At 49.9% G+C, this 11,772-nt stretch overlaps 6 protein-coding genes across 6 annotated transcripts; 3 read left to right on the top strand and 3 right to left on the bottom strand.

Moving 5' to 3' along the window:
• Nucleotides 1-1,868, bottom strand: BU25DRAFT_483787 (putative flavonoid 3-hydroxylase; the record flags this gene model as incomplete). Its single annotated transcript, XM_033711179.1, has 6 exons — nt 1-447; nt 498-838; nt 947-1,357; nt 1,411-1,465; nt 1,521-1,603; nt 1,655-1,868. The coding sequence occupies 6 exons, from the start codon at nt 1,866-1,868 to the stop codon at nt 1-3; spliced, it is 1,551 nt and encodes a 516-aa protein (XP_033565107.1).
• Nucleotides 1,869-2,847: 979 nt separating this feature from the next.
• Nucleotides 2,848-4,137, top strand: BU25DRAFT_252136 (uncharacterized protein). Its single transcript, XM_033701624.1, has 4 exons — nt 2,848-3,096; nt 3,147-3,217; nt 3,268-3,644; nt 3,696-4,137. The coding sequence occupies exons 1-4, from the start codon at nt 2,913-2,915 to the stop codon at nt 4,066-4,068; spliced, it is 1,005 nt and encodes a 334-aa protein (XP_033565106.1). The 5' UTR covers nt 2,848-2,912; the 3' UTR covers nt 4,069-4,137.
• Nucleotides 4,138-4,143: 6 nt separating this feature from the next.
• On the bottom strand, nt 4,144-5,251 carry BU25DRAFT_419227 (S-adenosyl-L-methionine-dependent methyltransferase; the record flags this gene model as incomplete). Its single annotated transcript, XM_033707919.1, has 4 exons — nt 4,144-4,177; nt 4,250-5,057; nt 5,090-5,129; nt 5,192-5,251. 4 exons carry the CDS (start codon nt 5,249-5,251, stop codon nt 4,144-4,146), a joined length of 942 nt encoding a protein of 313 aa, XP_033565105.1.
• Nucleotides 5,252-5,485: 234 nt separating this feature from the next.
• BU25DRAFT_387191 (catalytic protein) lies at nt 5,486-6,615 on the bottom strand. The gene is made up of 2 exons (XM_033704427.1): nt 5,968-6,615; nt 5,486-5,915 (listed from the first exon to the last, which is right to left on the bottom strand). The coding sequence occupies exons 1-2, from the start codon at nt 6,406-6,408 to the stop codon at nt 5,577-5,579; spliced, it is 780 nt and encodes a 259-aa protein (XP_033565104.1). The 5' UTR covers nt 6,409-6,615; the 3' UTR covers nt 5,486-5,576.
• A 378-nt stretch (nt 6,616-6,993) lies between these two features.
• Nucleotides 6,994-8,227, top strand: BU25DRAFT_446477 (terpenoid synthase; the record flags this gene model as incomplete). The annotated part of the gene is made up of 4 exons (XM_033709488.1): nt 6,994-7,154; nt 7,203-7,345; nt 7,403-7,591; nt 7,647-8,227. The coding sequence occupies 4 exons, from the start codon at nt 6,994-6,996 to the stop codon at nt 8,225-8,227; spliced, it is 1,074 nt and encodes a 357-aa protein (XP_033565103.1).
• Nucleotides 8,228-9,027: 800 nt separating this feature from the next.
• Nucleotides 9,028-11,108, top strand: BU25DRAFT_483774 (GMC oxidoreductase; the record flags this gene model as incomplete). Its single annotated transcript, XM_033711178.1, has 4 exons — nt 9,028-9,375; nt 9,429-9,511; nt 9,563-10,085; nt 10,135-11,108. The coding sequence occupies 4 exons, from the start codon at nt 9,028-9,030 to the stop codon at nt 11,080-11,082; spliced, it is 1,902 nt and encodes a 633-aa protein (XP_033565102.1). The 3' UTR covers nt 11,083-11,108.
• Between the last annotated feature and the right edge of the window lie 664 nt (nt 11,109-11,772).

The following is an 11,772-nucleotide window of genomic DNA, read 5'->3' as shown; positions in this document are numbered from 1 at the left end:
CTAATTTAGTCTGACTTTTACACGCACTCCTTGACTCTGTGTAGACGGCTCTCCGATGAAGCAGTCCCTCACGATATCAATGTCACGCTCCTTTGTTGTCTCAAATAGGTCGAACTCGAACTTGTCAAAGAGAGTTCCTAGTATCAGGTACAGCTCAGCCAGCGCGAGGTTCAGACCAACACACATACGGCTCCCTCTGCCGAAGGGCATATATAACTTGCTTATGCGCGCTAGGCTTGGGTTCTCAGCGAGCCATCGCTCGGGGTGAAATTCATGTGGGTTCTTGAAGATGCTGTCGTCAAGAAGTACGTCTCTTAGACTCATGCTGACTGGCGTTCCGGCGGGGATTATCCACTCTCTGTAGTGTAAGGGACTGTCGGGTGAGATGAGTGGTAGTCGAGATGTGACCAAGGCGGTGATACGTAGGGACTCTTTAATGATGGCAGACTGTTACAACGATTAGTGGTGCTTTTACATTTCGATGTGACGTGACTCACGAGCCAGGGAAGCTGCTCGAGCGCCTTCAAACTCAGCTCTTTGGAGAAGTCTGACGAGATTGAACGAAGCTCATCACGCAGTCTGAGGATGACTCTCTCTTTGTGTTCGACCATATAGAATGTTGCCGTCGTTAGTACGCGAGCTGTGGTTTCGCCTCCAGCGACGATGATTGTGAAGGCTTCTTGAGCCAGACGATCCAGCTTCTTTTCATCGGCATCCAAGTGGCGACTCTTCAGGCAACTTTGAAAAATCGTACTTTGCTGCTCCTTGACGTCTGCATCAGTTCCCCATTGTGACTTTGATAGCTTTGTTATATCAGGAGAAGAGTGATTTTGAATGGCTGCACCGGCTTCCGTATGCATATCCTGATGCACATATTAGCTCTATCAATCAAGACGGATACTGCACTGTCATACAAAGAATATGAACTTGAGTGCTCGCTGACGACTTACACGATGCAGTTGGACAATCCTTCCAAGACTCGGAACGACCGCGTTGAGTAAGGTCACTGGCACTTTTAGCGCCATCGGTATGATCCATGTGAATTGCTTGGCCAATGGCGTCAAGATTGCAATCGCTCTTATTGTCTCCTTCCAATTATGCGCGTGTTTGGTACTATGCAATAGGCCAAGATTTCTCTGGAAAGTATGTTGACAGACGACATCAGTGGTGATGGCAAGAAAGTGACTTTGCATTTCAAGCTCAATGCCTGAAGCGGCAGCTTGCGAGAGGTTTTGACATAGGCGAGACGTCATCTCCTGGATCATGGGCTCAACATTGTTGATGGCATTCTTCGAGAAGAAATGGTTGATGGCGGCCCTTCTCCTGCGATGAACGTCATGTTTGACGGTGCCAAATACTTCAATGACGATTAGTGAATGGTTCAGTACGGCATTCAGACGATAAACGCACCTCCTTTTGGCGTGCCGGTCATCATGGCTGCAGGAGGGTACTTGTCTCTTGCACCCTGGCCTTGGAGTCAGTAGCTGAGAGCATTATTTGGATCAAGCTTTGTGACGTACATGCGACGAATTACAGTAAAGGGTCTCAGCCCACTCGGCATCTTTAACATGGAGCTCATCGGGGTTAATTCGCACGATTGGGCCTTCACGTGTTAGAGTAAACTTGAGGCGCCCATGAGCAGGGTTATCTTTACCGTATTTTTCATGCATGCGATCAATTTCGACCATGAACTGCCCGCCTGGCGACTTGACCAAGTCGAAGTACGCTTCGTACCATTTTGTGGCAGCAGCAAGCTTTGAACCAGGAAAGCGAGCGAGTGGATGAAACGTCAGGCGATACAATGCAAGCACAATTCCGTAGACGACATAGCAAGCGATGGCGAGATAAATGTAAAGAATTGGATGCATGGTAGTGGCGGTAGATCGAGTAAGGGATTATCGAAGGATGCGATCTGGAAATCGTCTCATAAAAGTGCGCAACCAGTCTGGGTACAACTCCAAGAACTTAGAATGTTGCTTCGCCACAGCTCTCAGAGCTTCTCAAGAAGCTCAATGAGCCTTGTATAAGGGTCCGATCATCCCTGACTATGTCTCCACCGAGACATGCGAAGGCTGATGTCTCACCAGTATAGAAACTCCAGCAGCGGTTGCAGGGATTCCACTTGTGCTCGAACAAAGAGAACCTTCTACAATTGGTGACAAATATCACGAGGCTGGTAGTTTGACAGTTGATCCGCGACAGCGGGCAAGGCTGTTTCGGTCCCCATCTCTTCATTCCAAAGACACCATGGGGCCTTGTACACAGTTGTGTACATGCAGTGTGATGACTTTCTTAGCTGCGCAAGCTAGATTTAGTAACGCTAGAGGAAGAGGGGAGCGGAGTTCATCATGTTGTTTGTAGCGCTGGATCTGCACGACGGACATTAGCACGAGTTTATCTGCTCTTGCCGTAAGATACATCCAGCCAGCCGGTAACTGTCAGCGCGATGTAGCACCAATTTCCCGACCTGTTCAGACTCTCGACCCGGCTTACTCCCCGACCCTAGCCTAATTATGGCAGCTAGCCATCCTTCGACCTGTGTGGTATCATGCAATTTGATTGACCCTCAACACGGATCGACTTGGCGACACCAATCGTAGATATTTCCAGATGACAGTGCCCCGGACTGTGCATAGCGGACGGCGCCTACCGCTATGGGCCCTTTATGGGTTGCATGTCAGCGTTTTACTAGCCTGCATTCCATATCAGCAGATGAGTGTGGCTGGCTTATGTATGCACAGCGCATCTGTGTAACGTTAGCCAAACCACTAGATTCGGCTGGTTAAGATGACCTTGCAGCAGCGTGACAAAAACTTGTCAGCCCGTAGTCTGGTGCCTTGGGCATTGGTTTATTGCGGTGCCCCGCCGCTCCTTCAGCCTCGAGAGCGTATGCAAGAACCCATCTCGTCGCCATGGCACTAACCTCGGATGGACAAAAGTCAATCACCATCACGGTGGTGCTGAGCGTTATCGCGACTCTGTTCGTCCTGGCCAGAGTATGGATGAGAGCGAAGAAAGGTTTTGTAGGATCTGATGACTGGCTTCTCATCGTCGGAGTGTTCCTCCTCTACCTCCAAGATGTCGGCGCGATTCTGCGTAAGTAACAAGCACTTGAAATGTGCAAGAAGCTAACGAGTCATGATCAGTTGCCGTAAAGGGTGGTGAGGGTAAACCTTTCGCAGAGCTGACGATGGACGAGATGACATGGCTGTTCAAGGTAGTCGGAGGCGCCTCTGGAGGCTGAAGAGAGGACTCACAGCGCAACAGATGTTCTTTTGGCCCGAACTAGGTTACACCATCACGATTACCTTGATCAAAGTCTCAATCTTGATCTCCTTCCGGCGCATCTTCGGCCACATCCCATGGGTTAGGAAGTCCATCTGGGTTATCGGTAGTCTTTGCGTTGCTTGGGGCATCGCAATCTTCTTGACAGTCGTGTTTCAGTGCAATCCCGTCGATAAGGCGTGGCTACCATTGAAACCTGGGCACTGCATCGAATTGATCCCGTTCTTGTGGGGAAACTCGATTTCCAACAATATTTTGGACTGGAGTATTCTCTTACTCCCGATCATCCCAGTGTGGAAACTACAGATGGAATCTAAGCAGAAAGCTTTGGTGCTTTGCGCATTCTTGCTTGGTTCACTGTAAGTACAAGCCTTGGCTCTACTTTGAAGGGCGAGGCTAACAATCCATAGCGCATGCATAGCCAGCTTAGTCCGCGCTTGCATGACCGCAACCATCGATCTTGCCGACATCTCGAAATCAGTCTTCAACGCGTCAGTCTGGACATACATTGAGCCATGTCTGGGAATATCATCAGCATGTCTTCCGTTCTTGGCGAATAGTCTCGGACAGAGGCTGCTGAATATCGTACAAGTCATAACATCGATTGGATCCAGAGTTGGCAATCTGCTATCGTTCCACTCCAATCGGTCACAGACTGATCATGCAGATACTCAGATATCAGGATATCACCATAACATGGATGGTGATGAAATGGTGAATATGGATGGGCAAAGTGTCAATAGTAAGAGAGATGTGGCACATAGTGTGAGAGAGGTTGTTTAGTGCGCTGTGCATCGTATTTGTGCATTGCGAGATCTGGGGGACCAAGTGGACAAGACTATGAAGAAACACCGTCCACTACTCTGTAGGCTTTTGAGCAATGTACACCTTCCTAGAAAACAAAGAGCATCGAGTTAGAATTGCATGAATCTTTATAAGTCAAGAGGGTCCGGTTGCGACTTACATGCAGAGCCAATACTTCCACGTTATCCAATCCGCCTCCAAATCTGTTGTCATCTCAGCGACCAGTTCTCGCGCTGCTTCTGCACTCATCGGGGCATATCCCTCCCCCGCTTTTCCGCTGCCCAAAATAGCTGTACCGGCTGCCGCAATGAACTTCGAAAAATTTGCCAGTATCATATCGCCAGCAAATCCCTCCTCATTCTCAGCCTGCTCCCAAGATCCCAGTGGCCATCTCACAGTTCGATCAGACACGCTCTGGAATCCCAAAGCTCTGAAGCGCTCCTCATGTTTCAAAGTGGCGCGGTAATCCAGCCCATTCGACTTCCAGGCCTCTTCGGCAGCGTAGCCAAATCTGACGAATGGAGGCATTGCCGAGGCTTCGCTTGGGACCGCGTCGCATCGAAAAGGATGCTCAACATCGATCAGCTCGACCCATCCGTCGGGTGCTAGGTATTCCCAGCACTTTTGCAACAGCGCTGGCCAGTCGTGAATGCCGGATTGAAGCATACGGCCGTGTATGTAGCGAAATTTTGTGTTTGCAGCAAAACACCAATCCTGCTCAACATCTGCCTTGAGGAAAGTTATATTGCTGGTTTGTGGGTCATCTGGCAAGATTGGTGGGGTGATATCTACACCGAGGATGCGTAGATGAGGACATCGAAGAGCTAAGTCAATTGCCCAACTCCCGCTGCCGCATCCTACGTCGAGTACATCGAATGCTTCCCCTTCAGTAGTTTTAGTTTTGAGATCGACGGGAGCTGTGAAAAGCTGGCCGTTGAGTGTCTTCAGCCAAATCTGGTGTTGCAGGTCTGCGAAATGTTTAGTTCTAGGATCGTCTTACCACCGTAGGAAGATGCAGTACCCAGACGGGCGATCTCTTGCTACCAAAATCATTAGAACTTATCGATCATATACAGAAGAATCGATTATGATTCCTACTTACAGCCGTGTTGCTTGGAGTCATCACGTAGCTGCTGCTCTTGTGGCTTTTGGATTCAGCCATGATTAAAGTGGTATGACTACTAGCCTAGTCAGAAGGGGCGGTGGAGCTTATATATTCAAGAGAATCTGCGCGAGCCACGAATATGGTCTCCTGCATGATTTGTGCTTCATCTCGGTGATTCATGGCTCTTGGGCATTGCGACTACTCTGTCGATTACAGCTTCATGCATCGTATTTTGTGGTGAGAGCATCATACACGCGGGAGTAATTTTGAAACTTTTATAGTCTAAACATTCCATTCCCTGCCTGCTTGTTGCAGCAGCTTCTTTAGTCATGTTAGTGCATTCTTCGATTCCTACATTGTGCCCCGCGATCATCTTCCGACACTACTCGAGCTCGGCACCAGCTTCTTTGACCGCCTCCACAACCTTCTCCACGAGTGCGTCTGGCTGGCTTAACATGGGCATATGGCCAGCAGCGAGCTTAATGATCTTCGCACCAGCAGCTCCTGCGAACATCTCCTGGTATTGAGGAGGTGCTGCCTTGTCGTTCTCGCAAATCATGTATGTCGACGGAATATACTTGTATGCTGTGACCTCAATCTCTGACTTCTGCACCGCATGTGACTGGGGGATCAGACGTGATTCCCAAGCAGCCGCTTCGTCATCGGAAAGATCGTTGTAGAGCAAAGAAGCTCCACCTTTGAGGAAGAAGCGACCATCGTCCTAGCTCATCGTCAGCAATGTGACTTGATATGAACCATAGGGTTTTGCTTACCTTAACATCGTTGTTAGGCGATTCACCGAATGTGCCGAGTACAGATTGGCGCTCATCAAGTACAAATGCCGCAATGTAGAGCAAGTGAATGACCCCTCCCGACAGCCCAGCAGACTTTCTGTACTTGAAGCTCAATTCTTTCGGAATGGCATTGCTTCCTACCAATCCACCATAAGAGTGCATGACAACGAATACCTTTTTGCCCTCATCGTTGACAAGTCGCTCGACAACGCTCTTGACTACCGTAGAGTCATCGTGAAGCGTCTTCGAGGGGAAGTCAGCATCGTCGGTGTTGCTGCAACTTGGAAGTTCAGGTTGGAAAGTCGCATAGCCTTGGTGCTCCAAGCCGTCGGTCAGCTTCTGATACGCTCGGGGCGTATGGAATGAGCCTTGTACGACGACGATGGCGATGTCCTTGGGGTCTGAGGTTGAGCTACCCATAGTGATTGAAGTGTTCTTCCGGGGCGCTGCTGAAACAGGGCGCCAATAGATATGTGCAGCTAGAAGAGTTTTGAGAGAGGCGGGGTTGTCAATAGAGCGTGTTCTGCGTGGTTGCGGCGGCGCCTTTCCTGGAGATAACAAGGGTGTTTCGTGCTACACCTTCTACCGGTCAGCCTTGGTTGACTCGAAACGCGTTGGTGGGACGGCTGAAGCGGTGAAGATGACAGTGATGTTCTAGCGAGCCCTTACAGTATCACAAGCCACCTGGCTTGGCCCTACTCGCGCTTGGCCCCACCTGCCCCGGACAAATGTGAAAGGGTGAGAGACGACCTCTCCATTTGGCCTAGCGCCCGTTTGTCTTGCCTGTGCACAACAAACGACCCGTTTCGGAATTAGCGGTTTCCGACTTTGCCTCTCACATGCATATTCAACCCCGAGACTCAAGGTTGGCAAGGCTGACAAGACCAGCGATCTTCATGCATAATTGCGCCCACACGACTGTTGGATATGACTTACTACACCGATTCTCCTGCTTGTCTTGCGGCAATTTGCATGTTTCTCAATACTGTCAACACTTACTGAACAATGGCTTACGAATCTTCTGCAACTCGAGAGCTCCTCTTGGAGTCGCTCAAGGGAATGACCCTTGCTATTCCAGATCTGAAAGCCATGATTGCGCACTGGCCTGCGAGTGTCAACTTGCATAAGAACTTGTTGAGGGACGAAGTGCATGAAAGGTTCGAAAGGTAAGTTACCCCCAAGAATTGGTCTGGTATGGCTGCTAAGTGACATAGATTGTTTCCACCAGGCAAACGATTGCAGAAGATGAAGCTCGCAGATGCAGCATTGTTTGGCTCATCTTGGTGGCCATATGCTTCGTTTGAAGATCTTTGCGTGGTCACGCATCTCTCGACATGGCTCTTTGCCTGGGACGATGGTAAGAGACCTACGATTATGCAGTCTTTCGTTTGCAAAGCGTGTTAATGCTTAAAAGAGCTCGACTCCGCGGAATATTCGAATCTGATCAATGATATGGACCAAGCAACGACCTTTCGAGAATACACAATCCGGTACATCCGGGCATGTCTCAATCAGGATTATGGTGAGCCCATCGCCTTAGACAGCCCCATAATCACAGACATAACGCGTGTCTGCGAAGCGGTGCGGCAGGGATACCCACCAGGTCAGTACTTGTCAAGGAAACACACTGCATGTCATCACTCATTATATTACTGCAGAGAAAACACAAATATTCCTTAATGAGCTGGTCTACTTTGTTGAGTCGTGCCAGCTCGAGCAGCAGAACCAAGTCGAAGGCCATTTGCCAACAGCCCAGGAGTATCTTCAGCGTCGCATGGGCTCGGGAGCGGTTCGCGTATGTCTGGCACTATCGGAATTTGCTTGCAGAATAGTACTTCCAAGCGAGATCATGGCAGATCCAGACATGACTACCATCTGGGACGCCACAAACATCGTCATATGCATTATGAACGACATTCTTTCCTTCAAGAAAGAACTCGCCCAAGGCCAGGTCGACTCCATTCTACCGGTACTTTTCGCGGAGCATGGCTCCATGGATACAGCTATGAGCATTGCAGCGAGCCTCATTGTACAGTCCATCCGGAGCGTAGATGATGCAGCCGAGCGACTTCTCCAGCGGCACGGGGAAGACTTGATCCTCCGACGGGATCTGGGAGATTTCATTGACAGCTGCAAATATGCTTGTACAGGGAACCTGAATTGGAGCCTTGTGTCTGGTCGGTTCCAAATTTGTCAGACGACGACAACGGACGGAATTCTTGTGACGCTTGCGAGTTAGATTAGACCAAACTAGTGCGAAATTGGGGAGTGCTACGAGTCTTAAATATACATACATACAGTAGTACATACATCCATGTTAGCATCGACCCATGTCTTATATACTCATCTTCTTGATCACGACAGCGCTGTGTGATGACCCGTGCTGATGCAATGGCCGGCGCCACCGGTCGATCAAGAACGCCTTGGCAGGATTATGCCGTCTATGCCGATGGTTGACAATCCCAGTCTTCTTGTTACACGGGGCTAGTGAATTGGACTTCTGAACTTATTTTAACAATGTGGTCCTGCACTCGAATAATGCCGTGGCTGTACCCAACGTCGAGATCAGCGGCGCCGTGTAACCGTACTAAGCAAGGAAGTTTAATGTACCGAGCGGTTGAAGACTGCGCGAAAGATTGAATGGAGTATGCAGGTCATTTAAGCTGCGATGCAAGATAGCACTATTCCTCTCAATGAACTCAAATACTGGAAGCGCGTACGCGATTGCGATCATTGGCTGTGCCTGTACTACTGCCCCTTACGAGCCTGTATTCGCGCAGGGCTCGCTGCAGCAAGGTCAGCGGAATGCGATATACTATTTTAAAGCGCTTGAGCATGCGGCTAAGGAAACACAAGGATGTACATATCGAAAATGTGCTTTCGGAACCTGCGCCCTGTAACCTAACCGTCTAACCCAAAAGAATACTTCTGGGCCGCAACTACACCCAGAAACGTTTATCAGAAATGGGATGGACTATACCTGATGGAAGTTGCTTCTACTTTCCGCGTTGTGATTGATGCCCGCGAAGCCCCGAGATGATGCTTCCCCGATTGAATTTTGTTCTGGCTTTTGCACTCCTCGTTTCTATTATTCACGCACAGACAAAATTGTTCCCCTCACTAGGTCTTCTCGGATCTTATTTTGGAGTACCCGGACAAGATGCGACATTTGACTATGTCGTGATCGGTGGTGGAACAGCTGGGCTCACACTCGCAAATCGACTCTCTGCGCAATTTTCAGTCGCGGTCATCGAAGCTGGAGACTTTTGTGAATTTGCAAATGGGAATAACTCACAAGTGCCCGCATATGCGAGTACGTTCACAGGGAGTAATCCCGTGGTCAAGAATCCTGCACTGGATTGGTACATGTACACGGAGCCTCAAGCGGTGAGTTGAGGGGAACAACTTGAATGGCTTCCAGTTTGCTGATACTAGGCAAGGCTCTGAATAATCGGAGATTGTTGTTCAATTCTGGAAAAGTGATTGGTGGATCGAGTGCGAGGAACTTTCTTTGGTACATAAGGTGCGCTCGTGCGTGATGGTACTTTGGTCGGACCTTGCTTATCAGGTACAGAGGGTCCAGAGGAGCATTCGACAAATGGGCAAACGATGTTGGCGACCAGACGTATAGCTTCGACAAGTTCTTGCAGTATTTCCAACGAAGTGTTCGCGCACCCATTGCAGATGGCAGCTCTCAGCCTTCAGATGTACCACGGAGGCTGAACAACTCAGATTGGAGCTCTCATGGCGGGCCAATACAAATTGGTCATGGAGCCTGGACGAACCGCATAACGTCTTGGTTGGCAAAGGGATTCGCGGAACTAGGCCTTGAAACACTGAACAGCTTTGCGAGCGGAAAATTGCTCGGGTGGTCTTTTATCCCTCAAACACTGGATCAGGAAACGCAAATGAGAAGTTCATCCGCTGAGATGCTGTACTCTGCAATTGCCCAAGGAAACAAGGTCTCCTTGTACAAGTCGAGCTTGGCCAAAAAGATCAATTTTGACGGGAAAAGAGCTACAGGAGTAGCCGTGGAAACTGCAGGAACGCATTATTTGCTTAAAGCAAGCAAAGAAGTCATTGTGTCTGCTGGAGTGGTATGTAAATATGAATCAGTCCTGACTCATCTACTGACACCGTACGTAGATGCGCTCGCCGCAAATGCTAATGGTCTCTGGCATTGGACCAAAATCGATCCTGCAGCACCACAACATTGAAGTTGTAGCAGATCTCGCAGGTGTCGGTCAGAATATGATGGACAACGTTCTAGTTGGCCCAACGTACCGGGTCAATGTCACTACACATAACAGTCTTGCGAATCCTGGGTATCTTTCATCTGCCGTCACGGAGTACAACAACAACCGCACTGGCATGTTGACCAATGTCGGCGGCGATGTTGCCGGCTTCGAGCGCGTCACGCCAGGATGCGTTAGCAACAATACGTACAGCTCCATCCAGACCAGCTTTCCCATGGACTGGCCGAACCTACAGTACCTCGTTCTAGATGCCTACTTCGGTACTGGGAACGACAGCAGCATCGGCCTTACAGATGAAAAGCAGTACGTTGCCGCTTCCGTGGGCTTGGTGTCTACCTTTTCTCGTGGTAATGTGTCCATTCGCTCAGCAGATACAGCCATCAACCCTGTCATCAGTCCCAACTGGCTGAGTGATCCACGCGACATGGAATTGGCCATCGTAGCCTTCAAGCGCGGACGCGCGCTCTTCTCCACAGACGCTCTGCAGGTGGTGGCTGGAGACGAAGCTTTCCCGGGCCAAGATGTACAGAGTGGTGATCAGATTCAAGAAGTGATTAGGGCAAGCGCAAACTCGGTATACAATGCTGCGGGTACGAACAGGATGGGCAAGGTGGACGACAGGTTGGCGGTGGTTGATTCGAAAGCAAGAGTGATTGGTGTGGATGGTTTGAGAGTTGTCGATGCTTCGGCGTTTCCATTCTTACCTCCCGGACAACCACAGGCTACCGTCTGTAAGTGGTCACTTATAAACTCTTGCACAGTACCAGTACTGACCGCGGTAGATGCATTGGCCGAGAAGATCGCGGCAGAGATGCTTTCTGAGATGCAGTGTATTTGAAATTTTGCTTGTTGCTATTGGATCCGCGACGGCTGCTGAAAGTGCAGAGAAAGGTAGATTATTGTGTGAAGACGAGCGGCGGAGATGGCACAGTGGCTGGGCGGATGTGGCACAGTGGCTGGGCGGATGTGGCACAGTGACCTCGTCGGTGAAGATGACTCGCATCTCAGGTCCTGCTTATCAAACAGAGCCATGTTGACGTTGTCTCCGAACTTTGATATAATAGTCGCGTCGACATTGCATTCACGGTCTTGTCGCAATGCTATGTTATTTCCTCAAGAACGGTAACATTCGTTGACAATGCCCCACGCTGTGTTGAAGCCGTGCATGCATGAGGCGGGCCCGTTTTCGGTCCCAGTGCCGGGTACGGTGTTTCTGCAGCCCGTGCGCACCATTACGCAACGCGCCGAATCACCCCAACACGCTCACATAAAAATGAGGCTGTAGAGCCACACACAGTAGCTATTATCACGAGAAAAGTTGGTGGAGTACTTTATTGACCTATGCATTGAAATTTGTCCCTGCAACCTTTTGCGTGGAGCAATTTGCGGCTTCGTGGCGCTGGCGGTCCATAGACGTACTCCATTGAGGTATGAGCTTAGAGATGGGGGGTAACGCTCCAGGCGCCGGGGGTATCGGTACGTCGGAGGAAACGAGATTAGGAGGCGCGTGGTCCGTGCCCACGCGGTT

The sequence above is a fragment of the Macroventuria anomochaeta genome, assembly GCF_010093625.1.
Source record: "Macroventuria anomochaeta strain CBS 525.71 unplaced genomic scaffold BU25scaffold_6, whole genome shotgun sequence".
Lineage (NCBI taxonomy): Eukaryota > Fungi > Ascomycota > Dothideomycetes > Pleosporales > Didymellaceae > Macroventuria > Macroventuria anomochaeta.
This window is presented reverse-complemented; position numbering and strand designations above follow the sequence as displayed.